Genomic DNA, 27525 nt, shown 5'->3' with positions numbered 1-27525 from the left:
TGTCTGATCTGTTTATTACTTTGATGAATAACCGCTTCAAGATTAATACAACCCCTGTATTTTAAAATCAAAAATTTAATACCCCTATATTATGAAAATTCTACACAAATACTAACATCGTTCAGATTCCGTGATCTTTCTTTTATTTCTTTTTTCTTTCATATAACAATCAACTAGTTTCTCGGCACGTGCGTTGCACGTGTATGTCGTATCATGAAATACATGTTATCATAAAATAGTATCGATATTATTTAAACAAATTTTAGAGTAATTAATTCTACACAAAAGAATGTAGTAGAATCTTATGTAAATGTTTAATGTGGATCGGCGTTTCATCACTTATTCACATTTCGGCCAATTGAACCTTGTCAAACTGTTTCTTTTTAAGAACCAAAAAGATTTGTGCCAAAATAATATTTGCCAAGACGAACAAAAGTCCTTGGACACGAAACATTTTAAATACATCATTGCATACATCAAGTAGAATTATGCAAAAACTGAAATAATAATACTTTTTTTTGATATATTGAGCTTTTTTAATCAATAAAAAGATAACCATTTTTCTTTTTTCTTAAAAGAAGACTGCATAATTTCATGTGTGATATTTTATTTTATTTTTGCTTATTATTATTCTTGCCTATTCATCTTTATAAACCTTATAAAAGAACCATATATATTCATATAATAATTAACTGCGTTTAGAGAATTTGTTAATTATCCTTATGGACATTGTGAATAGAGTAGTGTGATTACTCTAATTGGGAATTATGTAATGCGGTAAAAGTATAAATGATAGTACATTTTAGATACTAACTTGAGTTCAAGCGTCTAAATAAAAATATCAGATAATATATGGTGTCGCGTATATACTTGGCCCTATATATATGGGCACATTTGAGGAATATTCGAGATTTTACAATTCACAATTATCATCTTCATACTATTCACAATTATCATCTTCATGGTGGATTTGATTGTACGAGTTGTTTTATTGAACGTTGTCTGATCTGTTTATTACTTCGATGAATAACCACTTCAAGATTAATACAATCCACGTATTTTAAAATAAAAAATTTAATACCCCTATATTATGAAAATTCTACACAAATACTAATATCGACGATTCCGTGATCTTTTCTTTTATTTCTTTTTTTCTTTCATATAACAAAAATTTAATCGGCACGTGCGTTGCACGTGAAAATTCGACGCAAATATTAACATGTTATCATAAAATAGTATCGTATTATTTAAACAAATTTTAGAGTAATTAATTCTAAATCAAGGGATGAAATGTTTAATGTGGATCCTATCATCACTTATTCACAGTTCTATGCCAATTGAACTTGTCGAAATGTTTCTTTTTGTTGTCAAAATAACAAAGACGAACAAAAGTCCTTGGACACGAAACATTTTAAATACAAGTTTACTCAAACATCATTGCAGCATCAAGTAGAATTATGCAAAAACCAAAATAATAATACTTTTTTTGATATGCTTGAGGTTTTTTTTTTTTAATTATTAATATAAAAAGTAACCATTTTGCAAAAAAAAAGAAGATTGCATAATTTCATGTGTGATTTTTTTTTTTTTTTTGCTTATTCATAATTTATAAAAGAACCATATATATTCATATTTTAACTAAGTTTAAAGAATTTGTTAATTATCCTTATGGACATTGTGAATAGAGTAGTGTGATTACTCTAATTGGGAATTATGTATTGCGGTAAAAGTATAAATGGTATTACATTTTAGATACTAACTTGTCAAGCGTCTAAATAAAAATATCGTGATAATATATATGGTGTCCGTATATACTTGGTATATATATGGGCACATTTGAGGAATATTCGAGATTTTACTAAAATTATCATCTTCATAAGATCGATTGTCAGTTGTTTTATTGAACGTTGTGCATTACTTTGATGAATAACCGCTTCAAGATTAATACAATGTATTTTTCAAATTTTAATACCCCATATTATGAAAATTCTACACAAATACTAACATCAATTGTTAAGATTCCGTGATCTTTCTTTTATTTATTTTTTCTTTCATATAACAATCAACTAGTTTCTCGGCACGTGTATGCCATATCATGAAATACATGTTATCATAAAATAGTATCGATATTATTTAAACAAATTTTAGAGTAATTAATTCTACACAAAAGAATGTAGTAGAATCTTATGTAAATGTTTAATGTGGATCGGCGTATCGTCACTTATTCACATTTCGGCCAATTGAACCTTGTCAAACTGTTTCTTTTTAAGAACCAAGAAGATTTGTGCAAAATAACATATGCCAAGACGAACAAAAGTCCTTGGACACAAAACATTTTAAATACATGTTTACTCAAACATCATTGCATGCACCAAGTAGAATTATGCAGAAACCGAAATAATAATACTTTTTTTGATATATTGAGTTTTCTTTTATATGCTTTTTTAATCAATACAAAGATAACCATTTTTCTTTTTTCTTAAAAGAAGATTGCATAATTTCATATATGATTTTTAGTTTTTTGTTTTTTTGTTTTTTTTGTTTGCTTATTATTCTTGCCTATTAATATTTATAAACCTTATAAAAGAACCATATATATTCATATAATAATTAACTGAGTTTAAAGAATTTGTTAATTATCCTTATGGAAATTGTGAATAGAGTAGTGTGTTTACTCCAATTGGGAAATATATAATGTGGTAAAAGTATAAATAGTACATTTGAGATACTAACTTGAGTTCATGCGTCTAAATAAAAATATCGGATATTATAGGGTGTCGCGCATATATTTGGCCTTATATATATAGACACATTTGAGGAATATTTGAGATTTTACTATTCACAATTATCATCTTCATGTTAGATCTGATTGTAAGAGTTGTTTTATTGAAGGTTGTCTGATCTGTTTATTACTTTGATGAATAACCGCTTCAAGATTAATACAATCTCACGTAGATCTCCAACACCGCTATATTATGATTCAGAAATAAAGACATCCCCAGTATTTTTAAATTAAAAAATTTAATACCCCTATATTGCGCAAATATTAACATCGTTCATATTCCGTGATCTTTCTTTATTTCTTATTTTCTTTCATATAACAATCAACTAGTTTCTCGGCACATGTGTTGCACGTGTGTGTCGTATCATAAAATAAATTTTAGAGTAATTAATTCTACACAAAAGAATATTGTAGAATCTTATGTAAATGTTTAATGTGGATCGTCGTATCGTCACTTATTCACCCACACATATAAAGATGATCAATGAGAGTTTAAATTCATGTAATTGTGTATTTATTTTAATTTTAGAGGTGCAACCATGCAATTAATTGTATCTCACCTAATACTTCCTTATAGACGATATTTCTTGTGTATGTTTCTGTCATTCTATCCAGTCGCGAGTATTTATCAAGCCATTCTTTATTTTTCTTCGTAGGGGTAGTTTGGTTTTGCAAACAACGAAAATAATATTCGTTTTCAATTTTCTAATACTACTAATCATGTCTAAATGTCATTTTTTTTTTGTTTTTTCTCGTATTTCACTGAGCATAGTCTTTGTCGCGGTGGTTCGACTGGCTATTAATAATTTATTTCACTAAAATGGAAAAAATAATACCATAAAAGTAAATTGCCAAAATCCTATAGCAAAACCCGATTAGATGGAAACTAAATAGGCTTTGAATAAGTTGTTAGCCGTTGTGAAATTGCATAGCTACATAACAAAAAAAATATTATTATGATTCAATTGCAGAAAAGCAACAAACATGATTTGATTTTAAATTAGAACAACAGAGGTTAAAGCACTATATCGATGTGTCTTCTAACCAAGTACTTGAATAAAAAAATACATTCATAATAAATAGAACCCCTATTTTTTTTCTTCATTTTCCCATTCTTTTCCTATTTTTAGTCTGTTATTTTGTAAAACTGATGTATTTACTCTTCATCTTGTATGCATAGTTTAGAAAAATCCTAAAATTAATGGTTTCCATGACTATAATAAGTGGGACGATGATTGACTAGCAAATCCAATATATTAGTTACACACAATCAATGTGGTGTGATGGCCAAAAAATGTGAGGATTGGTATTAGTTTGACTCCTATTGCATATTATTTTGTGTTGCATATATTCTAAATGAAGTATCGGTTACTCCTCATATCTATTGAAAAAATCACTACCTACTTGATAGTAATTAACAATTATACACATAATCATTTTGCATATTCACTCTAACATACTTTGGATACACCACGAATGCTTCTAGTATTTACACAATTGTCCATAACAAATTTAAAGACACTAATGACTAAGATAAGAAGCAACCTATTTTTGAGAAACATTTTATTTGAACAATATAGCATGCACTCCTCTTACCATTTCAACCAATAATAAAGAAAGAACAATACTTTTAATTATAAAGTTGATTAAGGCATTATTACAATACACGCAATTTGCGTGATGTGCAATTATTTTTTCCATCTATATCTACCGTTTGATCAGTTAGCATATACTCCATCCGTCTCAATTTATGTGACACAGTTTGGATTTCGAGAGTCAAAACTTCTTTATTTTGAAGTGAATTCAGACATACAGTCTTTAACTTTTTTGAAAAAATAATTTATTTATTTAGAAATTACATAAAATGTCCTACTCTATAAATCACAATAATTAACAATTTAAAATATTTAAAGGGCATACAAATAAATCGTATTTTTAAAAAGTAAAAAATGTCACATAAATTGAGACAAGTAGTAGCAAAGAACTTAAGCTGAGTTACACCATTTAGGGATTCAACACTCACGCACACTTTAACTTTCTTTGACCTCTTTCAATGAACTCCAACCCTATCACTTTAACTGAAAAAAGGCTAATTAAGCAGTCATCTAACAAGAGGACTTTTGAATTTTATAACAACGTCACATAAAAATATTATTTTTTTAATAATAAATTTATTTAACTCATCAAAATCATTTAACCCAACCTTACTCATGTTTTATACCCAACTTAGATGAAAATACCCAACTTTTATTCTGGATAAAACTAATTTAAATCTTGTCGCAAGTCAAACATTCTGTAACTCTAAGAAAATTCAGCTATAAAAGATAATGAAGTTTGGTAGCTAAATATTTTTATTATTAAAAAAATAATTTTAATAAGGTTGTTTTGTTTGAAGGTTGTTTGAAGGTAATGATAGCTGAACAAGAATTCCATGAACCGTAGGAGAGTTAAAGTATGGTGGGCAGCTTTTTTTATTCTTATTTTAATTTAATATTAAATGTTTAACTTCAAAAATTTTTTATATACCCAACTTAGATGAAAATACAAGTTTTCCTAATTACAAGTTGGGTATTTTAATCTAAGTTGGATAATGGGTTGGGGTAAATGAGATTGATTAGCTAAATATTTTTATTATTAAAAAAATAATTTTTTAATGTGACATGGTATGCCAATTAGAAGAGAAGGAGCCTTTTGTGATGTTTAGTATATTTTGAGGAAAATAGTGATAGTTGAATGATGTTGTAGTCCTAAACGAAATAAAATTGATTTTAGGAGGCAATTCTCAAAACTTGAGTGACCATTTAGGGAATTAACTCGAAACAGAGAGGAGAGTGGCCACTGGTGTAACTCTAACATCAAGACACAAGATAGAAAAACTTAGGAAAGAAAATGAATGTTTGAAGGAGTGCTCACCAAACTTTGTCAATTTTTCTCTGAATTTTTTGTTGTTTCTATTAAGCTTTTAGAGTGGAAAATTGAGTTGCACATGGTCTTTGACGAAAATTTTTAGCAAGGTTTAAAAGTGCACCGCCTTTACATAACTTGAAGGGCTATTCACGCTCACTTGATATTTAAAGGACAATTTTAATTTAATTTAAGGGAGGATTTTGTTTTTTCCTCAAAATTTAGAGCTACAAACTTGCACTCGCGATTGATCATATCATCCTCAAACCATGAGATAGATCTTCAAATATACACAAGAATATAAACTGCCTTAGGCATATTAGTTCCTGGAACCTTGGTGAATTATGTTGTCTGCTATCTCGAAATGTATGCATTAAAATGTCCTTCCATATTTTCAGTCTCTTGTTCCAGCATCTTAACCGGCAGGTTCTCCGTTTCCTGAAGATCATATGCTTAAGGAAATGCGCATAGCCTTTTTATAGACCAAGGGCTCTGAAAAAGGGGTAAAATAATTGTGTAGAAGATAGACTTGGTGAACAAAGGGTTGCAACTTACGACACTGAAAAAAGAACACAGGGTCGTGACTGTTTGCGGGCATTTTAGTAATTTAACTTTTAAGTTTTGAAGTTCATGCTTTTTAATATAGTATAGAAATATATAGATAGACATATTTACAAAATAATCCTTTTAAGTGTTTGATTTTGAAATACAGAAGATGTAATCGTTTTTTAGACATAATATAAGAGTGTTTAACGTATTTTTTAACTCAATATAAAATTAGCTTCAAGTAGGTTTGTAGGAGTAGTATTTATATTTTGAGCAGAAGTTGGCAATTGCATGGATTACTTTGACTTATATTACCATTACATCCATCTGAAGTTCGAATTGGATGTGTCTTTTGGCTTTATCAGCCTTTAAAGTTTCATCGCTTTGTACGAATTAAACAATTTAACGATTTGTGTTATTATGATACAAGATTTTTAGAAGATAAAAAGAAAAGAAAACAATTTATTAATTCCCAAAAACTTGATATATAACACGCTCTATAATTTTTCAGGTTCTTGTGATGACTCTTTATATTATTTTTTTGATTAATATTCTATTTGAGTAGTTTGTTACTTAAACAATACTTCATTTGCAATAATGAAGGAGTTTCATTTAATATTTCTTCTTTTTTGCATCATTATACCTGTATATTTTATTAATCTCGCCCTACTTTATTTTTAAAAATATTTGATTGGTAAATGATTTAAATAACAAACACCAAAAAATGGAATAAATGAGTCTTTTTTCAGTCACCTCCACAAACCATGACTACCACCCGTTAACACCTCACGTCATTAATGTTGCTAATTTAGAGTGTGCCAAACAAATTTTACAATACCATGCAAATTGAGATTTTTTCCTAATATTAATCTGTGTCTAATTGTTATGTTATTTGAATTTTATATCTATTAAGTACTAATTTTAATTAAAAAATCAATTTTAGATGTAGATAAAACAAAGAATCTTAAATATTCAGTGTACAAATTTAGATGAATTATCATTATAATCAAATACATTTTTTTTTTCTACACGGATTTCCCTTCAAAGGCGCTGGTCTTTAATTTTTGCCTCTCAAATTGCTGCTCTTTAATTTTTGTCTTTTGCTTAAAAAGGTGGCCGAAAATACTTCGAAGTTCTGAGTTTGAACCTTCGCTCAGAAAAAAAAAATTTCGCAAGGCAAGCTTCGCGAAAATTCTACTTTATAAGATAGAATTTAGTTATGCCTTAAGACAAATTCTGCCTAATTTCTCGAAACCATCAATTGCATGCTTGATGCTACATTATTTCTTAGTGAATGTTGGAGTTTATTTTATTATTGTATTCCTTCTTTGATATTGTACGATGTTCTTTGGACAATAAACTAGTCTCATAACAATGGTCCATCGTAAGTATTCATATTGCTAGTATATTGTCCAATTTTTTTTTTTTTTCTAAAAGGCTAAAACTAATAAATCTTAGAGAAAATAAAATAAAATAAAATAGAACTACTTCTACTATTTTCTTGAAAAGAGAAGTGAATTGAGTTTTAAACACAAGAACAACACAAGTTTAACTATAAACATAATCCACTAATTTAGGCTTTGCAGTGGATTTCATGTTAAACCCTGAGGCGACCCGTTGGTAACTCTTGTGGGTCGGGTCGGGACCCAAAAGAACCCGTCTACTCATCATTGATAAACCCTAATTAAACCCTAAAAAAATTTCTGCCGAACTGAACTTCATTTTGCATAGCAGAGAAGAGAGCTTCAACAATGGCAGAAAATCAATCATCGATAGCAAGAACATTCCCAGTAAAGCCAAAACTCAAACCCACTTCATCAAATTCCACTACTCAAACACCCGAATCCAAATACTGGAAATCCTTCAAAACTCCTAAAGACACCCAAACCCAAACATTGGTTTCATCCATCAACTCCATCTCCTTCTCACCAACATCCCCACACGATTTCGCCGCCACACATTCCGCCACCGTGTCAATTTTCTCAGCACAAACCCTAGAACCCAAAACGACAATCTCATCTGCGTTTAAAGACACTGTAACCACCGCTTCTTTCCGTTCTGACGGTCGTTTAATCGCAGCCGGTGATCTTTCCGGTGCAGTTCAAGTTCTTGATATCAAGACACGTGTCCCACTCCGTCGCTTACGTGGACATACCCGACCCGTTCGGGTTGTCCGTTACCCACGCTCCGATAAGCTCCACCTCTTCTCAGGTGGTGATGATGCTATTGTTAAGTATTGGGATATTGCTAGTGAGTGTAAAATTTATGATCTTTTAGGGCATAAAGATTATGTGAGATGTGGCGATGTTTCGCCTGTTAGCGATGATATGTTTGTTTCGGGGAGTTATGATCATACGGTTAAGGTTTGGGATGTTAGGGTGCTGAATTCGGGTTGTGTGATGGAGTTTGATCATGGGAAGCCTGTTGAGGATGTCGTTTATTTGCCATCTGGTGGGTTAGTTGCGACGGCTGGTGGGAATTCCGTGAAGATTTGGGATGTTTTAGGAGGTGGGAGATTGTTGTATACGATGGAAGGGCACAACAAGACTGTTACGTCAATTTGTGTTGGTAAAATTGGGAAGGATAGTGGTAAGGAAGCGCAACAATATAGGATTTTGAGTGTGGGGTTGGATGGATATATGAAGGTTTTCGATTATGGGAAGTTTAAGGTTACTCATTCTATGAGGTTTCCGAATCCTTTAATGTCTGTTGGGTTTTCGCCTGATTGTTCTACGAGGGTGATTGGGGCGTCTAATGGGACGTTGTATATTGGTAAGAGAAAGGTGAAGGAGAGTGAAAGTATGGAACTTGCGGATTTTGGTGGTTTTCGTTCGGTTGAGGAGCCTCGGAGTAGGGTGTTGAGGCCATCTTATTTTAGGTATTTTCAGCGGGGGCAAAGTGAGAAGCCATCTGAATGGGATTACTTGATTAAGAAGCCTAAGAAGATAAAGGTGGCTGAGCATGATAAGTTGTTGAAGAAATTTATGCATAAGGAGGCTTTGTTAGCTGCTTTGAATGGGAAGAACCCCGAAAATGTGGTTGCTGTTATGGAGGAATTGGTTGCTAGGAAGAAGTTGTTGAGATGTGTGTCGAACTTGGAAACTGAAGAACTTGGTTTGCTTCTAAGGTTTCTGCAGAGGAATTCAACCATGCCTAGATTTTCAAGGTTTCTGATGGGATTGACAAAGAAAGTTGTTGAGATGCGAGCTGAAGATATTAAATCATCAGATGAACTGAGAGGTCACATTAGAAATCTTAAACGAGACGTCGAGGAGGAAATAAGAGTGCAACAGACATTGCAACAGATACAGGGAATTGTTTCTCCTCTGCTCAAGATTGCTGCAAGGAGATGATAATTGCTTATTGTTGCGTGTCAATTATCTGGCTGATCATTTTGCTTTTCTGCTATCGTTTCCTTCAATTTAGTGAACCACAAAAAGTTTTGACATCAGATTGTAGTATTCCTTCAAGAAATTTTGTTCTTTTATATAGGATTGTTAAAGCTTATCCTTACAATTTGGCTGAATTGGATTAGTTGCTAATTGGCATTGGTAGCAACTGGTGTACTTGGAAATCTTTGAGCCTCACTATTTCTTCTTTATGTAATTGATTTGCTCTGAATTTATGAATTATTCTCCTCATGTTGGAAGGATTAATTGGTTTTCTTGTTTTTGGAATTCAATTTTCGTTTCTTCAGCATACAAATAAGGTTTTTCCCTTTAATATCTATGATATTGGGCAGTTCTGCTGTTCTACATTCTTAGTGGAAGTCTCATTCATCTCACTGTATCCGTTGTGGTTGGCTGTGCCAAATTCGGTTGGTTGTTTGCTATAAATGGAATTCTCAGGCCATGACAGATGATTGGGTTCTAGAACAGGACTTATGATTAAACTGAGAACTTCTCTACCAATTTGGCTGATGTGTTTTAGGTTCTAGCATGGTTCTTGTTGTTGTTGTTGTAAGGGATCATAGTGTAATGTAGGTTCTGAACCTTTGTTGAATTAATACAAAAAAGGTTTTGTAACCATGTTCATCGTGACCTTTGACAACGTCTAAAGGATTTTGGTTTGTCTGTGATTTGCAGCAGTGCAGGAGGAAGTTATGAACACAGGTGGAATTCAAAAAATCTGAGGGCAACGCAAAAGGTTAGATCACAAAATGGTGGAGGCATGGATGTCATAGTGGATCGACATAATACTTTAGGATGAGAGACATCAAGGTGGAATGTGTTATCAAATTTCTCTTTGATGTCTTTTTAGTCTTTGGAATGATTTTATTGCTAGTTGTTTATATTCAGTTTCGATGTTCCAAAAGTTATGTGAACTGTACCAAGGGTGTATGGACACTGCACTAAAAGATTGTAAGAACACAATCTGTTTGTTGGAACAGCCACATAGCATATCCGCTATAGCTAGGTTTCGTTCCATAGCCTTCTAGCGTTTCCTTCCGTTCCTTTTCCATGTTCTTTTGTGTTATCTTTATTGTTAGCGCTATGATTTTCTCTTGGTGGAATTGAAAACCGATATTGATGGCGTTTCTGCCGAAGTTTTGTCTCCTCCTTGGTTTGTTTCTAAATATTATTGGGAGAAAAGTAACAGGTGAAAGGTTGATGGGAAGGTAGAGTCTTGGAGTACTTCTGTAAATTTGGTTTCAGTACAACCTATGTACTGTTTTGCTCATATGATATAGAATACGATTACCAGTTTAAAAAAAAAAAAAAAAAAAAAAAATTGTTGATGGGAAGCCCTAATCGGGGATTTTGACCTAGGAGGCTAAGACTCTAGGTTGGGGATTTTACGTTGGTTTGATATTTGATACTACCTTTTTCTGGGTTCTTTTCCAGCTGAATAGGAGTACAATTCCAATTCGATATGTTCTGTATTTTGTGAATGCTATTGAATTTCCATCTTCTGAGTGAGTTATTCCTGAATTTCAGAGTAAGCGTCATTTGCCATTTTTCTTCTCCATTTTCTCCAGGTTTTACTTTTTGCTCTCAAATCATCGTTCCTTATAATAATCTTGTAACAGGAATCAGAGATCGCAGGCAAAACGTCAAAACTTGTAATAATGAATAATTGGATGATAGACAAGTGTGATTGGTATCTTAAGAATCCATGCAGGTGACTAGCTTTTGCTTTTGTAAATGGCACCTTCCAGTTGCCTTTCTTAATGGAAACTTCTTACTTCATCAAAAAAAAAAAAAAGAAAAGAAGATGCAGGTGACTTTTGTGCCCAAGCAGGAAAGAAGAGATCGGTTTTGTAGAAGACAGGAAACTTCACAGCACTGAGGGCTAGCTCTGGGTATCCATTGAACATAATCCTCATTACAGCAAAAAACAGTGCACCCAAGTAAACACCACCATCCCTTGTATTCTTATGCGTCTTGCCCTTATGAACTTCGGTGGACCTGAAGGTTGGTATTAGCTCGTGCATTTAGTTGAAACTAGTAATTGGAATTCATTGGTAATAAATTAGTTCTGGACTGTTTTTGTACATGTGATGTAATGCTGCAAATTATCGATGTATTTGCAGGACATGTGGAGAAATTTGCTGAAAGCTAGTTTTGTGCAGCCTGCAGAAAAAGGGGTTAGCATTATTAGAATTATTATTATGCATGTTGTTTCATTGTTCTTTAGGATTTTATCAAGACTTTCAACTATAAGACGGCTTCAGACATTCACTAAGTTTCAGTAGAAATTGGTGATATCCCTATTATGATATGATAAATAAGGTACTAATGCATTCTACAGGAAGTTGATATAGTACTCTACTTATCAAAAGGAATTAGTGATAGATTTTTACTCTATTAGGTGTCTACGGTTTCAAACTACATGTTTTGGTCTCAGGCTTGCTTAATTTTTTAAAACTAATTTTGACAAGTATTTGTTAACATTCAGAGGATCATTGCCCCCTCCCCACCCACCCAGTTCGTGGAAGCTATAGAATTGATCATAGTATCCTTGTTAATGTCATATTTCTGATATCACAGATTCTGAATTCCCGGAAACAGGCTTCAGTTCCCTTTCCTGCTTCAATTCTCTCACGTGTGAGAGAGCTTGCTGATATGCAAGGTCATCTCCGTTCGCATGAATAGTGTCATTGTCATGAAAGCCATTGATAAGCTGGAAAGTAGAACAGAACACTTTGTTTACCTCTAGATTAGCATTCAGCAACTTACAAAGAGTAATTTTTTTCCCTTCACTTCTTTGAAATGCTACTCACTTGTACTATCTTGAATGCATATATGAAATTCCTGTTCATAAGAAGGAATTCCCTAGCCGAGCAAGCTTTCAGTGGTTCCTTCCTGTTAACACCATAACTCTGTGTGGTTAGAGCAGCAGGGTGGCTCTTGGATTTGTTAAAAGGGACACAAGCTCATCCCCTAACTTCTGCGCAATTGTGAAATGACTGGAATTTAACTTATAAGGTTCATCTCGATGTGCCCAATATGGCTCTTGCTCCTTCTGTGATGTCATCTGTTATCAACACAGTGAAAAGACTTAATCAGAAACCTGAAATGTTCCGCGATTAGAAAAACTAAACAAAATCAGCTGCGAATGAGGCTTCTTGTAAGAAATCAGCTACACCTTTCCTTTCAGGGTATTTGAATCCCATGTACTCGAAGAACTCTAAGAGGCTTTCAGCGGTATCTTGGTAGACAATTTGTTCATCTGATACAAGAACTATGTCATCGACTAAATCATAAGTTTCTGGTGTAGGCTGTAGGAGTGAGATCACAGTAGTTCCGTGAATACTGTGGATTGATTGCCAAATTGAATTCACTATCTGTAATGTTGTTGAGAATGTTCTGGGATGGAGGTATTTTATTTAGTAACTGCTAGTAGTACTTTTGTCATAGAAGGTTTGAGAAATATTTTTCAGTTCTAAATTTTGTTCTCTCAATGGTGTAGGTACTCGTTGAATCATAGCCTCATATTTAATGGTTAAGAGTAAAATGCTTATAAAATAACTAGAAATTTAAACCAAGATATTGGTGAACAAAGTTGAGGACAATTTGAATTACAACAGCCTAACTTCATACCCGAAGGGCTGAAGTTTGTAACTTCAGACCAACTATTCAAACATAGCCCGATCCTATGGTCTGAAATTTAATTTTGAGACTACTAAACTTTAAAGCTTTGTAAACTTTAATTATTTTATAAATAGGGGTTCCTTTAAAAGATTATTTGCGTACTTGCGTCATGGAAGAGTGCAGAAATGTATCAAAAAGACTCACCACAAGAAAGAAGACAATTGGCAACAATTTTTTTTTTGTTGCCATAGATAAGTTATTGTTGCAAAAAGTACTTTCGGCAATAACATTTTTTTTTGTTGCATAAACTTTTTCCAACTCATTGTTATTGCAATGATGTGCAATAATTTTTCTTTTTTAGTTGTCAAAAGTACCTTTTCCAATAATAGTCAATATTATATGACAATAAAATTAAATTTTTGGCAACAACAAAAAAATTCATTTTTAAAAGATTCATCATATATGTCAATAATAAAATTAAGTTGTTGCCAAATATTGACTTTTGACAACTATATTATTTTTGTTGTCAAACGTGCTGTTGCAATTTCTATACTTTGTTGTAGTGACTTGGATATTATCTTAAAGCATGGAGTAATAAGTAATATAAAAGAATAAGAGGTTCAAATTTATCCATCTACTATAAGAAATATTTTAGAATTACATTTTGTTACACTTTTAGGCTATTAATACCCTCATCATTGGCAAATCATTTCGTATTTGCTCTTGATCCTAATAGAGCTCCTGCATTGGTTGGTGAGCTTTGAACCAGGTTTTAATCTTGGCATGATAAATTTCACGTATCAAATCAACCTTCTACTTTTGACAATGTTTTAAGATTACCATACATTAAACGTTGATTAAGAAAATTTAGTATATACATTAAACTTCTTTAAAGTCCACGCGATCTTGTTTTGATCTAGAGCAAAGTTGATCCAAATGCACCCATTACAAGTTCTGCTAATGAGTAATAGGTACAAATTTAATATAAATATATATTTTCAAGAATTTTAATACATATATATACATGTAGAGTCGAAAGAAATAAATACATTTGCATCAATTAGTAGAGTAGATGTCTCATCGGTTAAAAAGAAACAAAGAATTTGGTGCTGTTCAGTTGACCTTCTTCACCCATTAATTATTTATTAATATATAAACCATTTGGACTTTTGAACTTTCTCTCCTGCCGTCTTCTAAACAAGATGAAATTTCTATCCGTTATTGCATTACGTTCAAGAACTACAAGTTGTAGTATTTATGAGTTTATGTACTCCCTCCGGATCAAAAAAAAGAGTCCACTTAATCATTTGCACACCCTTTAAGAAAATACTAACTCCTAGAAAAAAATAGGTCATTTGACTAAACTACCCCGAATAGATATTGGGATTTGATCATATAACACTTAATAGGAGCAAATATGAAAAAACATAGTTAATTCTTTCTTGATTTGCTAAGTGAATTTTCTTTTTATCAAAAAAAAAAAGTCTAAGTGAACTCTTTTTTTGATTCGGAGGGAGTATGTTAGTATAATGTTTGTACTTTGAAATTGTGAATGAAATTAAAGTGTGTTATAGTTTCCAAATGTTAGTCAAACAAGCACAGCTAACACCAAACAATGGAATAAAGGCTAGTCAAATAACTGCACATGTATCGGTGCCTCACATAACTTTTGTTACACTTTACAAGAGAAAACTCCTTGACTTTTGAGTATAAAATATAAATTTAGGAATTACCCCCTCTATTTTAAAATGAATGAATTAAGGGGGAGCCATAATTTTTTCTAATTTTTGGTTTTAACTCACACATGTAAATATTTATTTACATAACAATTAAAAGCTAGATGAAAAGTACTCCTATTACATATAAATAATAATTTTCTTAGTCAGAAATACTACTATATGAAAAGGTTTGGTAAAAGAAAAAGTGATTTGACTTTCAAAATAATGGTGGAGCAATGGAAGTACAAGAACAGATGAGGTAAGAATAAGATGTTTCAGTTGCTCTCAAATAATAAAGTCCGTCCAATTTTGTGTGGAAACTATCTTTTAACCCAACAAATTCGTGGAAGAAAATAAAATATTTTAATTAAAACAAAAAGGTCCTTATAATTTATTATTTATACATGACTGCTGTGATAACAAGTTCGAAATGTTGAAGAAAAGCATTTAGCAACAAAAAATTTCTATATATACAATTCTTTAATACTAAGCCTTTCATTAATATTTCTGTGTAGCTACTCTGAAACAAGTAACCCCTTACTGCTGTTAGCCTGTTACATCGATAACTTCCAATTATTATGTATATGTAACACACAAAGAAAATGACTCGCAATAAAGGAAACTGACACTCATATGCTAGTACTTCAATAAATATTGACTAAAAATTGTCCTCATCAATCAAGGGTATATTTAACTCTCACGTGAACGTGATAATTTAAATTAAACTCTTAGAAGTTAATGAAGATTCAGACAGATATAAAAATTTCCTTACACAGTTACTCCATCAATCCCAAAATAAGTATCGCTTTAACGAAAAAAGTTTGTCCCAAAATAACAGTGGCTTTAGAAATTCAAAACAAAAAATAATATTGGTTGTTTCAACTATATACTTATATTAAAGAACTACTTTTTTTTAATAGTGTTCAATTTTCAAAATACATCTAATAAATAAAAATAATTTAGTAAACTGTACATTGTATTTATTGATTTTTTTATGTGCGGAAAATGAACCAAAACATGTTTTTTTTGGGACAGAGGGAGTAATCGTGAAAGAGAAAAAACCCAATTACAGACTAAAATTTGTAACACTGCAATTGGATTATGTAGCAGTTTGGTTTATCAACCCGACAATTAAGATTTAAGAGTGTGCGAGCATAATTGCATATAAATACTTGTAATGAAAACCATTAATTGTTAAGTTGTCATAATTGATAATGATACAATAAATAAAAGATAGAGTCACGGAGCAGTTAGATTTTAGTTAGACGTAGACTTATTAATAAGGATGATTGGTTAACAGCAACAACAACCTGAAAATCAGAAATTTTTCTGTACATAAACTGTAATTCATTCTTGTAACAAAGGGCATTCTGGTCAGTCTGATTAACAAAAATTTGAAATCACATTGCCGTTTGAACTCCTCAAAGAAACCTCGAAATTCAAAAGAACTATAACCAATGCAACCAATTCAACAACCCCAAACACAGCCTAAACAAACAGATACACAAACAAGATTTTGTTGCTGGAAAAAAAAATCAAGAAACGAGATGACAGGGTTGGTTATGGTGAGTAGTAGTGGGGTAGGGGGGTGTAGAGGGGGTGGGGGTGGTGAAAATGTGAAGAGTTTTAAGGAAAAACAAAACCAACATCAATTGTGTTTATTGGATTTGTTGTTAGCAGCTTTGAGGAAATCTATGATGTTTTGTCAGTTTGATCAAAAGGAGGTGGAAGTGAACTCAAATGTTCATCCAATGGAAATTGGATGGCCGACAAATGTGCAACATCTAACTCATGTCACTTTTGATAGGTTTCATGGTTTTTTGGGTCTTCCACTTGAGTTTGAAGTTGAAATACCTTGTAAAGTACCTAGTGCCAGGTTTGTTAAAAATTTAAGCTTTTTTGTGTTTTGGGTACTTTTTAATTTCAATTTCTTGATTTCATGAGTTTTTTTCCTTTTATGCTATTTGTTAAAAATCTTAGCTTTTTTGTGTTTTGGGTGCTCTTCAATTTCAAATTCTTGATTTAATGATTGTTTTGGCTTTTTATGCTGTTTGTTAAAAATGTTAGCTTTTTTGTGTTTTGGGTACTCTTCAATTTCAATTTCAATTTCTTGATTTTTTTTTTTTTTTTTTGCCTTTTATGCTGTTTGTTAAAAAACTCAGTTTTTTTTTTGTGTTTTGGGTACTTTTTAATTTCAATTTCTTGATCTGGGTGGATTTTGGTTTCATGAATTTTTTTGTCTTTTATGTTGTTTGCTTATGATTTGTAAAACATAAAACTGAGATAAAGTTGAGACTTTTAGGAAGGTGATAGTTACTCAGAATAAGCTATTCACCTTTTCAGCTTAATTACCAGTGTTTGATACTTACTTTTCAATCAACTGCGACTCAAATCCCAAACTAGCTAAGGCCGACTATGTAAACTTTTACTATTACTCAGAGGATTTATTATAGTTAGCCTATCCTTACACTTGTTCGACACTTCGATTTACTTGTAGCCCTTTTGCTTTATATGAGCTTGGAGAGACATTCCATCCGAAGCTTGCTTACTTATTCAGATAGTAAATATGTTTGGTATGATGATCTGCCAACAGACTCTGCAATACAGTAAGTTGAGGAGTGGTTCATGCAAACTCTGAGAAATAGTGAAGTTTTTATATGTGCAGTAAATGCACAGATTTACTGCGTGTTACTATAATCCTATTAGTAGAATTTAAAGCTAATTGAGGATGAGGATAGCATTAATATGCTTTAATCATTCTCACCTAGTCAACAATTCTATTATAGGCCCCCTCAGGAAGATTGGAATTATGTCACTATCCTACTTTGTAATCCAATAGTTCTGAATTTTGATGTGCCTATTTCAATGGTCCCCTATCCTTTTGGGCGCATGATCATAATAGACCAGTTTATTTCATGCCTCAGCAGCTGAAAGCATTTTTTTTTTTTTTTGGTTTTCAATTAATTGTCACGTGAGTCTCCTAGTAACAAACAGGAGCAAGTTCATCACGTTGCATAAGTGGGTTTGCACTGCAGGTGATCTACAACCACCTTTCTCAGAATTGTCATTTAGTAAGTTTTGCTACCAATTAGAAGTGGCTCTTATAGAATTGTAGTACGCCAAGACAGATGCTGTTACCATCTGTCAACTTTGCAACTCGAGTATTAACTTTGAATGAAAGTAGTAGTCTCATAACCAAAGTGTCAAAGTAACCTCTCATTTACCAGCAAGTTCCACGGACAGTATGCAAAGATGGGATCATGTTCTGTGCTGTGTTTGATCCTTGTGGTCTCTCCCATTAAAATGTAACACTGAATATCCTGAGATGACTCTTTGAACAGATCTACACTACTAAGTTTTGTCCCTAATTTATCTCACCAGTTACAGAACTTGCAGTATTTTGTGCTTTATTGTCATCTCTTTTGCCTATGGCCTAAGATCACCCCTTTAGAATTATGTCATAACCTTGGTTCAAGACTGCGAGTAGATTCAGCATAAGAACAAATTCTTAGGACAGCAGTGATTGGAACTTAGCTATCCAAGTAATTACAAGGCATTGCTATATTTAGTAAAGACAGAGCACAAGGAAGATAGCTGTATGCATCTTTTCTTGTATTTCCTTAGCCAATCCTTAAAAAAGAAGAAGGGAAAACAAAAATTAGGAAAAGCTGGATATTGGAGTAAACTGTTCATAGTTGATTCGTATGAGCAAGCCTTTCCATATGTTGGAAGTTTGAGGCTCCTCTTGAAAGGTAACTGCTACTGTTTCAAGTGAAGCTGATTCCACCATATCATACAGATATTGAACTCTTTGCACTGTTGATCATTCTACTGTGTTATTCAGTTTCAGTCCATTCTTAGAACTCTTAACTTGCATCTAATTTATACTTTTTCTAACAGTAGTTCAGAAATTCTGTCAAGGTTATTCTTCAGAAAACACTTATTATAACATAACCAATGCCCAAAATAGGTTGACTTCTGATACTATTTGTGTGTGAGTCACTTACTTGGCTGTATTTTGCTTCCAGAGTTTGAAGCTACTTATTTTATTATGCTGAATTTGAAGCAATTGTTCTTGCAGCGTCAGTGTTTTTGGCATCTCGGCAGAGTCGATGCAGTGTTCTTTTGATACAAGAGGCAATAGTGTCCCGACTATTCTCTTGTTAATGCAGGAACAATTATACTTGCAAGGTGGTCTGAAGGTATGACACATTTACTATCATTTCTGATGGACTTAAGTCTCTTTATAAATTTATTTGATGTCAAATAGTTTTCTAAGTATTTCCAGATGTTCTTTAGGCTGAAGGAATTTTTCGAATAAACCCAGAGAATAGCCAGGAGGAGAAAATAAGGGACCAGCTCAATAGAGGCATTGTGCCTGACGACATGAATGTCCACTGTTTAGCTGGTCTCATCAAAGCTTGGTTCCGAGAGCTTCCGGCAGGTGTGCTTGATGGGCTTTCACCAGAACAGGTTTTGCAATGCAACACGGAGGAGGAATTTATCGAGCTTGTGAAACAGCTTAAACCAACTGAGATCGCATTGCTCAAGTGGGCAATTGATCTTATGGCTGATGTCGTTGAGCAAGAGGAGTCCAACAAAATGAATGCGAGAAATATTGCAATGGTTTTCGCCCCAAATATGACGCAGGTAAACTGAATATACTTCATCAACCAATATTCATCGAATTTGGAAAAGAGTCAGAAGAAATGGTTGAGCCTCTTATTTTGATCTCTCGAACGAGAGATCCGTGAATAGGGATCCTGATGCATACATATAAAAATGGTCCAATGGGAGAAAGAATTTCCAGGAACATTTGGAATAGTCCGTTTCAATTGTTTGGTCTGAGGTTATCGACAGAAAAGATTTGTCTAAGCCCCTTCATTTCTTTTTGTCCAAGTCACTTCTTTTTTTGTCCAAGTTGCTTTTCTTTTTGTCTAACTCCTCAGCACACGGGCATACAAAATATTTAAATTCTAGTTTCACTAATTAGTTGAAGCATAACATTTATTTCTTGTTTCTGGTATCAGATGTCCGATCCATTGACAGCACTCGTGCATGCTGTTCAAGTGATGAACTTACTGAAGACCTTGATTGTGAAAACACTACGAGAACGTGGAGAGACTGAAGGCGGAGGAGAATATTCACCCATGTCATCTAGTTTCTCTGATAGACAAACTGAGAAGGAATTTGACATCCAACAAGAGATGGAGACTAGATGTGAATCAACAGGGCCAGCATCAGATGATGACGAACAACCTCATTACAGCTACAGCAGTGAAGACAGAGATGATATCGAGTCATTGAGTGAGATAGAAGGAAGCTTCCTACGCCAAGTGGGTGAGAACGATCGTGCAAAAAATGACTTTCGGAAACAGCTACAAGGAATTTTGTGTAGCGAACACAATCCCACAAGTGCCTGCACCTTTAATGGGGATAGTAAAAATGGGAATTCAGGCTTGAGCACTGGCAACAGTGAAGACTCAAGAGCAACTTCTGTTTCAGTGGGGCGTAGGGTGCAAGCAGATTAATCGGAGCATGTAGAAGCACAAATGATGTCAATATGGTAGGTATAAACATGGTAGAGTCTGCTGTTCCTATGCACTCATCCAAACTGGTATGATTGAATCTATTCCGGCGATGCATCTTTTAGAAGTCCTGAATCTCTATCGTCAGTGAATGGTTGTTTATGTAAAGTGTTATTATTTGGGTCAGTCTAGACTCTAGACACAGAATGGTTTGCCTGTTGTTGAATTGTTAATCACTGTTCAGCTTTAGGTTGAACTTGTGGTTATTTCCTTTGGTTCATCAGCAAAAGGAACTCTAATGTTGACCAATTAAAATTGATGTAACATAAAGATTGTTGAAGGAAGATAATGATTCGCATAAAGGACATAGTCCTTAATCTCATATAAGAGAATGCTTTAAATACTTTTATTAACTCAGTAAGTTTACTGTTGTTTTGAGAGCTTTGGCCAGACTTCATTTAATGTTGACCAATTAAAATTGATGTCAACTAAATAATAGCATAAAGAACATAGTCCTAAAATCTCTAAAACAGTGAATACTTGTTTTGGAGGTGATTGTTCTAGTGGGAATTTGATTGAAGCAGGTTCATTTATGCTCCATTTCCATTTTGCTCTTAATCATGAAGCATGTGAATGTTTTTTCTTGGAACAGTAGTGTCTTGCATGTGCTATGTGGTGCGCCTTAGATTCAACCACCTTAAGTTACTGCTATGATTTTCCATTTCACAATTTTCTCCCCATGATTTTTTCAGAAAGAAAGATCCAATATGTAACCATTCTATCATACTTCAACTATATGTTTGTACATAGAAAATTTAAAGAAGAAATATGTATAGAAATTAAGGGTGTATCCACTGTATTTAATATTTGAACCATCTGCTGGTTGTTGAGGACCATAACTAATTTTTCTCTTGTTTTGGTTAAATTCTTTTACTAGCATGTACAAGCTATATACGTACAAGAAATCAAAAGGGAAAACAAGAACTTTGTTTGATTTCTTTCCTCTTTTGTCGTGGAAAACATAGTGTTGGTACGATGTTGTTCGACCTACAGGTACAGGGTGGATAGATACCTTTTCTTCCACTCAATTAAGATTTTTATTGTACAAAAACTTCAAGAAACAAACTCAATGATTTTAATCCTCTTGTAAATCCACAATTACAAAGTTTTATCTTGTGGACAACATGTTGCCTTGATATAACGTAATTGCTAACCTATAACCAATTGTTAAGAGTGAAAATAAAAAGGGAGAAAAACTTTTAATTATTTGCAAATTTGGTTAAATTTAACTTCTTCAGAGTTACAATTTTTTTCCCCAGTGTTAAAGTAACCTGCAACAATATTCAGTTATCTATAGTATGCTTACAATTATAATTTAATAAAGCAAATAATTTGCTATAACTAAATTATATACACCTATATATAAATTCTTTTAATACTATCGATGTATATAATTGAAACCTATTTTAATTTCACAGGTAAGACACCACAAGAAAAAAAAAAGTACAGCTTCTTTTGTGGTCCTTGGTACGAGATTGTAGGGATTTTGAATCATCGTTATCATTAAACAAAAGGTCTAATACTATAATGAGTGGCTAGCAAAATCATGACGCTAATCTACCCCACAAATTTCATGAGAACTTTAATTAAATTACGTAAAGTGACAAAGCAAAAGAGAAAAGAATACAACATACAAAAGAAGAAACGAAAGGACGAGGAAGGAAAAGTAGGGAAAAGGAAAAAAGAATATGAAAGAAACCATTATAATTCACAGATTTCTTTTTTTTTTTTTTTTTTTTTTGCTTTCCTTCCTTGTTTTGTTTCGACTAATATAAATTGTTCGCAAAATTCAACTTTGAGTAATCTACCAAGGGCGAATTCATTTCGCTCGAACCCGAGGCCTTTAATTAACCCCACGATAATGGTCCATTCACCACTTTCATTTCTATATACACTTAATATACCTTCTGTATTTTGTAGTATCTGTAACAAAAATATGGAAAACCCAAAAGCCAAAAAAAAAAAAAATTGAAAAGAAACAAAGAAAGGGAAAGAAAAAAACCAGTGATCAGAAACGGAAACTCTGCAAGACTTTGCATTGGAGCATATGATATTTCTCTTTTTGACAAATACTAATCAAGAGGCCAAACAAGTTTCCCAAAATAGCTTATCCTTGTCTTTTTGGCTCTTGAACTCAGAATCAACAACTCTACTAACACTACTTTTAGATTTCTTAAGTCTACTATTGACACCATTTATCCAACGTTGTTCAACTACATCCCCTTCATCTTCATCATCCTCATCGTCGTCTTTTATATCATTGTTCCATCCAACACTTCTACGATTAAAAACACGAGAACAACTCGAAGAATCCACCTCATCATCATCATCATCATTGTCGTCGTCATGATTATCTTCATTTTCAATTCGAAAATCCAAATCCATATCCTCATTGCTTGATTGTGCATCATCATCTACAAGAAAACGTTGATGAGAAGGATTTATAGTGAATGATGAATCCATTGGTTCACTATAAAAATTTGTATCAAATTCAGAATCTCCTGTAGACTCAAAGAGCCAAAATGAAGACACATCAACAAGAGTACTACTACTACTACTACTACTACTAATATTCATTTCTTGATGATTCATCATTTCTACCATTTCCTTTTAGGTACCAAAAAGAAACATTCTTGGACACAACCCCAAATCAAGAAACTGAATATATATATATATATATATAGGAAAAAATGAAATCTTTTTTGTTTTTTTATTTGAAGGAGGAAAAAGAAAGAAGGAAAGACAAGGAACATGACAAAAGTGAGGGGTGATATAGAAAGGAAAGAATAAAACATATAAAAAGGGCATGTGATAGATACCAAACTTCTAGAAGCCCAATTATATATCCATGGACCATGGGTTGTGTAATAGTTGTAGCCATCAGTATTCCAAAGAGTCAGCCCACTTCTTCTAGAAACTTATACTGTGTACAATTCCCCTTTTGCTCCTTTTTCTTTTATAGAACTGTTCAAACCTTGAATGCCACTATCGCGATTACTGCTTTAAGATTTACTTTATTACGAGTTTACTGTTTGAAATTTACTTTGATTTTTTCTTCGAATTCACTTTTTTTTACGTGTCTTATAAGTTTGATATTCGATGAATACACAATTACATTTGATGTTTACATCCCATTAAAATTTGACAATCATAACTTAGAGTGAGGATGTGTATTACTTATCAATGGTTAAGTAAGTATACGAGTAGTTAATATGTAAGACATACATATTTTATATTCATTTGTTTGATGTAAACACTAAATGCGAATAAATTTTACTTCCTTTGCAACATTAATACATTTGTCAAATAACAACGAACAATAACAATAATTACAAAATAAGTTTTCAAAACTTCCTCAAAACCTTAAAAATAATTAAATAAATTTTGATACAATGGAAGACAATGAAGACACAAACAAAAGTAGATGAACAAATCTAGATCTTTAATTTCTTAAAGTATTATGGCACATGAAATTCATTGCATCAACATTTTGACCAAGTTGATAACTCCATGTTTTATGCTATGCTAAAGCTAAATGACAAATACAAAATAATATTGCTAATACATATATACAGTGGCCCGAAAATGCGATTAGTTTAATTTTAAATCCTTTCCTGTAATAGTGGGTGAATTTTGACATTTTCTTGTATATAAAAGTATTCATATTTTCCATATTGATTTATTCAAAATGCTATCATACAAAACTAAGATGATTACTTTTAAAACCCCATTTACTAGAAGCACAAAACATTCTGTTTAATTAGCGTTCAAAACCCTTCAAAATTTTGTTACAAAGCACTATTTCTTTGACTTGAACCTACTTTGTCTTATTAATCCAATTTTGCTATCTGCCAAATCAAGAACAAATTGGGTTAGATTTATATCCATCAAATTCAAATTGAGCCACTAATTATCATTAGGTATTATTATTATTATCACTAATTAAATGCAGTTCTTTCGCTATATCTCTTCAGTCCTTTTCTGACAGGAGAATGCCATACACGTGCCACACAAATTTTTCTTCATAAGATTCTCTATTAATGAATTGTTTATTATTCACCACACGAGCCATGTAAAATAGACTGATAATTTCTTTAAAATAATTATACGACTTGTTCAGAATTACTTTCTACATAGAATAATGTGACTGAAAATTAATTAGACAAGAAAGAGGTAATGTGTAAACCTACTTATGATTTTACGTTTAAGTTGAGTTGGTCTTATGGAGCGTTTATTTGACAAGTACTCTAAAAGTTAATTGACATTGTACCTTAATTTCGTTGGGTATAATGGTCCTCTAGCTACTGCTTGTTACCACAATTTCAGGAAGACTGAAAATGCTATCAACGGTTGTTTTTACATTTGAATTAGTTTTCGTTTGGTGATTAGATTGAGAATTTGATTAACTTTCAACACCAACTACCCCAAAAAAACAAAAAAAAAAAAAAAAAAAAAACTGAAAATTAGCTATGAACTTCATTGTTAAATTGCTCGTAGCTAATAGAATATTTTGATAATCTATCGTTAATCCGTGAAAAAATAGGATTAGCAACGGATTTTATTATTTAGTTATAGAATTTATCTGTCGTTGATTCCTATTTTTGTAGTAGTGACCAAACACACAACTATCAATTTTAATTCAGATTTATGTAGGTCACATTGACATGGTATGAATTGATTATGCATATATAGTCCTTGTTCAACACATGAAGTAAATAAATTCAGAACACTTAGGAAGACTTAGTTATCTGTTGAAAATGAACTTTAATTGACTTCTCCTTAATTAGGTGATTTTAATAACCTAAAAGCGTTGTGAAAGACCAATTATCTTATTCTTCAGTAGACACTTTATTGCTACTCCGTACTTGATAGTTAACATAATTAAGACTTTCCTAATCATAAGTCCAGAGAAGTGTTCATCAATATAGAAAAAGAAAAAAATTCTATTACTATCAATTTTATCTTTATTTTTGCTCAAATATTGTTCTTCCTTGGGGACAAATATGCTCGACTTACATTGGTTTCATGTCTTCTCATTTGGAGTAATTTTAACCACTCAACTTAACTTTAAAGAATAATTGAAATTATGGACAAGGAGGATACACCAAGGCATTTTATTAGTTTTTGTAAGGAAAAAGTCGTTAAATGTTACTTAAGTATTATGAACGCTACTACTTTTTTATTTGTAACAAGCCACTCAACTTTGCCAAAATTTCATAGAAATGTGGCATTTGCATCCTACTAATTATTTTCTGTGATATTTGGATAAAGTTGAATGACTTTTTGTTACAAAAATCAGTTTAGTAATTTTCGTAATACTCAAACTATAAAACTGTGTGAATTCGTTATAAAAAATAATTTAATGAATTTAGTACAAAAAATGGTTGAGTTACCATCCATCATTTCTGAGCTCTTCAAATTAGTACTCCCTGAAATAGAAAAAATGAGAGAGAAAATAAAAAGAAAAGGCATCAGAAGTAAAGAATAATAAAATACTCCTCGAAGAAGGATATCTCGAATTGCGCAGATATCGTCAACCAAATATAATATAAATTCCTAAATGAATTCTGAAATATCCAACTTTATCTTGCGTAACGGCAACTTATATATATCGATTGTATATTTTATTTTAACTATCAAACTTTAAAAAAAATATCTATAAGTAACAATTCATAAAAATAAAATTGTAATTTTAAAAATAAGTTAAGTTTCCTGTTATAACAAGTAAAGTGATTCAATAATATAATGTTTTTTACACTTTCGGTGTTTATAGTCTATAGATTAGATTTGTTCCCCCCCTTTTTTTCTTCCTATGTGCTAGAGAAAGTACCTCCCGTCCTCATCTTTCTACAAAGAACAGCCTTCACATTCCCTCATTAGCCACCATTGACCCACCAAAACTAGAGACAATGTCCCGAAGCTGTTGAGTTTTCCTGCTGCATGTTGCACATAATATCAAATTATAATAATAATAGTCAAAATAATAATGTCAATCAATTTGCAATATATGAAAAGATTTTAAGAAAAATGAGAAGAGAGAGAGAGAGTAATAAGAGCCTGTATGCACTACAGTAAGGATAGTGTTTGCTGCTGCGGTTTGAGCAGCAAACGATGTTCCTCTTCTTGTACCTTTGAATCCAGAAGTACCAGCAGAGGATCAAGAAACTATTAGATGGGTTTATAACTTATGAGTTATGACTTATAAGTTAGAAATTCTAACTTATGGCTTTTGGTTTAGTTTTGTCATTTTGACTTAAAATAAGTGCTTAAAAATATTTTTTTCATCTTACCCTAACATTACAAAAATGCTTAAACGTTATTTTGGCTTAAAAACATCTAAAATAAGCCAATCCAATATTGTTTTGATGAGCTTATGACTTTTGGCTTATTTTTGTTATTTTGGCTTAAAAATAAGTGCTTAAATACATGTTTTTATCTTACCCTAACATTACAAAAGTGCTTAAAACTTATTTTGGCTTAAAAGCACCTAAAATAAGCCAATCCAAACAGGCTCTAAGTCGCTTTACCTAACAATTTCAACCTTTTGTTCCCTTTGTCTAAACTGACGACTATTAGTAAATTGAATGCTGCATTCTATGCTAAAGCCATATCTCCCGCTCTAACTTCTAAGCAACGGTAAAAAAGAAAGAAAACAAAAGATCAAGAAAATTGACTGATCAATAGTCAAGTGGTAATAAATTCATTTACTTCCAATTGACAATATCACTAGTCAAGAGTTTTCCCCTTTTAGACTTACTATCCCATCAGTAGATGAGAATGTAAGAATTGTCTGCTAATTGATGTGGACTTACTAAGACTTGGTAAATAGCATTCTAAACTCTCCTTTTTCTACAGAATCCCCCTGAATTTGACTGTTATATTTATCTGAATTTTAGTGCTTTTTCCAAGTAATTAATAAGCACCTCTCTGCAATTTACACTTCTTTTCGTTTA

General features: G+C 32.3%; 3 protein-coding genes across 3 annotated transcripts; 2 read left to right on the top strand and 1 right to left on the bottom strand.

Annotated features, from left to right (window-relative positions):
• Window positions 1-7922: 7922 nt before the first annotated feature.
• Window positions 7923-9973, top strand: LOC132048794 (protein SLOW WALKER 1). The gene has a single exon (XM_059439480.1). The coding sequence runs from the start codon at window positions 7984-7986 to the stop codon at window positions 9583-9585; it is 1602 nt and encodes a 533-aa protein (XP_059295463.1). The 5' UTR covers window positions 7923-7983; the 3' UTR covers window positions 9586-9973.
• A 6258-nt stretch (window positions 9974-16231) lies between these two features.
• On the top strand, window positions 16232-20874 carry LOC132048790 (rho GTPase-activating protein 2-like). The gene is made up of 4 exons (XM_059439474.1): window positions 16232-16860; window positions 19066-19186; window positions 19284-19634; window positions 20015-20874. The coding sequence occupies exons 1-4, from the start codon at window positions 16442-16444 to the stop codon at window positions 20513-20515; spliced, it is 1392 nt and encodes a 463-aa protein (XP_059295457.1). The 5' UTR covers window positions 16232-16441; the 3' UTR covers window positions 20516-20874.
• A 1774-nt stretch (window positions 20875-22648) lies between these two features.
• Window positions 22649-23176, bottom strand: LOC132062173 (uncharacterized). The gene has a single exon (XM_059454798.1). The coding sequence runs from the start codon at window positions 23174-23176 to the stop codon at window positions 22649-22651; it is 528 nt and encodes a 175-aa protein (XP_059310781.1).
• Between the last annotated feature and the right edge of the window lie 4349 nt (window positions 23177-27525).

This window comes from Lycium ferocissimum, chromosome 1, assembly GCF_029784015.1.
Source record: "Lycium ferocissimum isolate CSIRO_LF1 chromosome 1, AGI_CSIRO_Lferr_CH_V1, whole genome shotgun sequence".
NCBI classification, from domain to species: Eukaryota; Viridiplantae; Streptophyta; class Magnoliopsida; order Solanales; family Solanaceae; genus Lycium; species Lycium ferocissimum.
The sequence above is the reverse complement of the archived record's forward strand: the minus strand, read 5'-3'. Positions and strand labels throughout refer to the sequence as shown.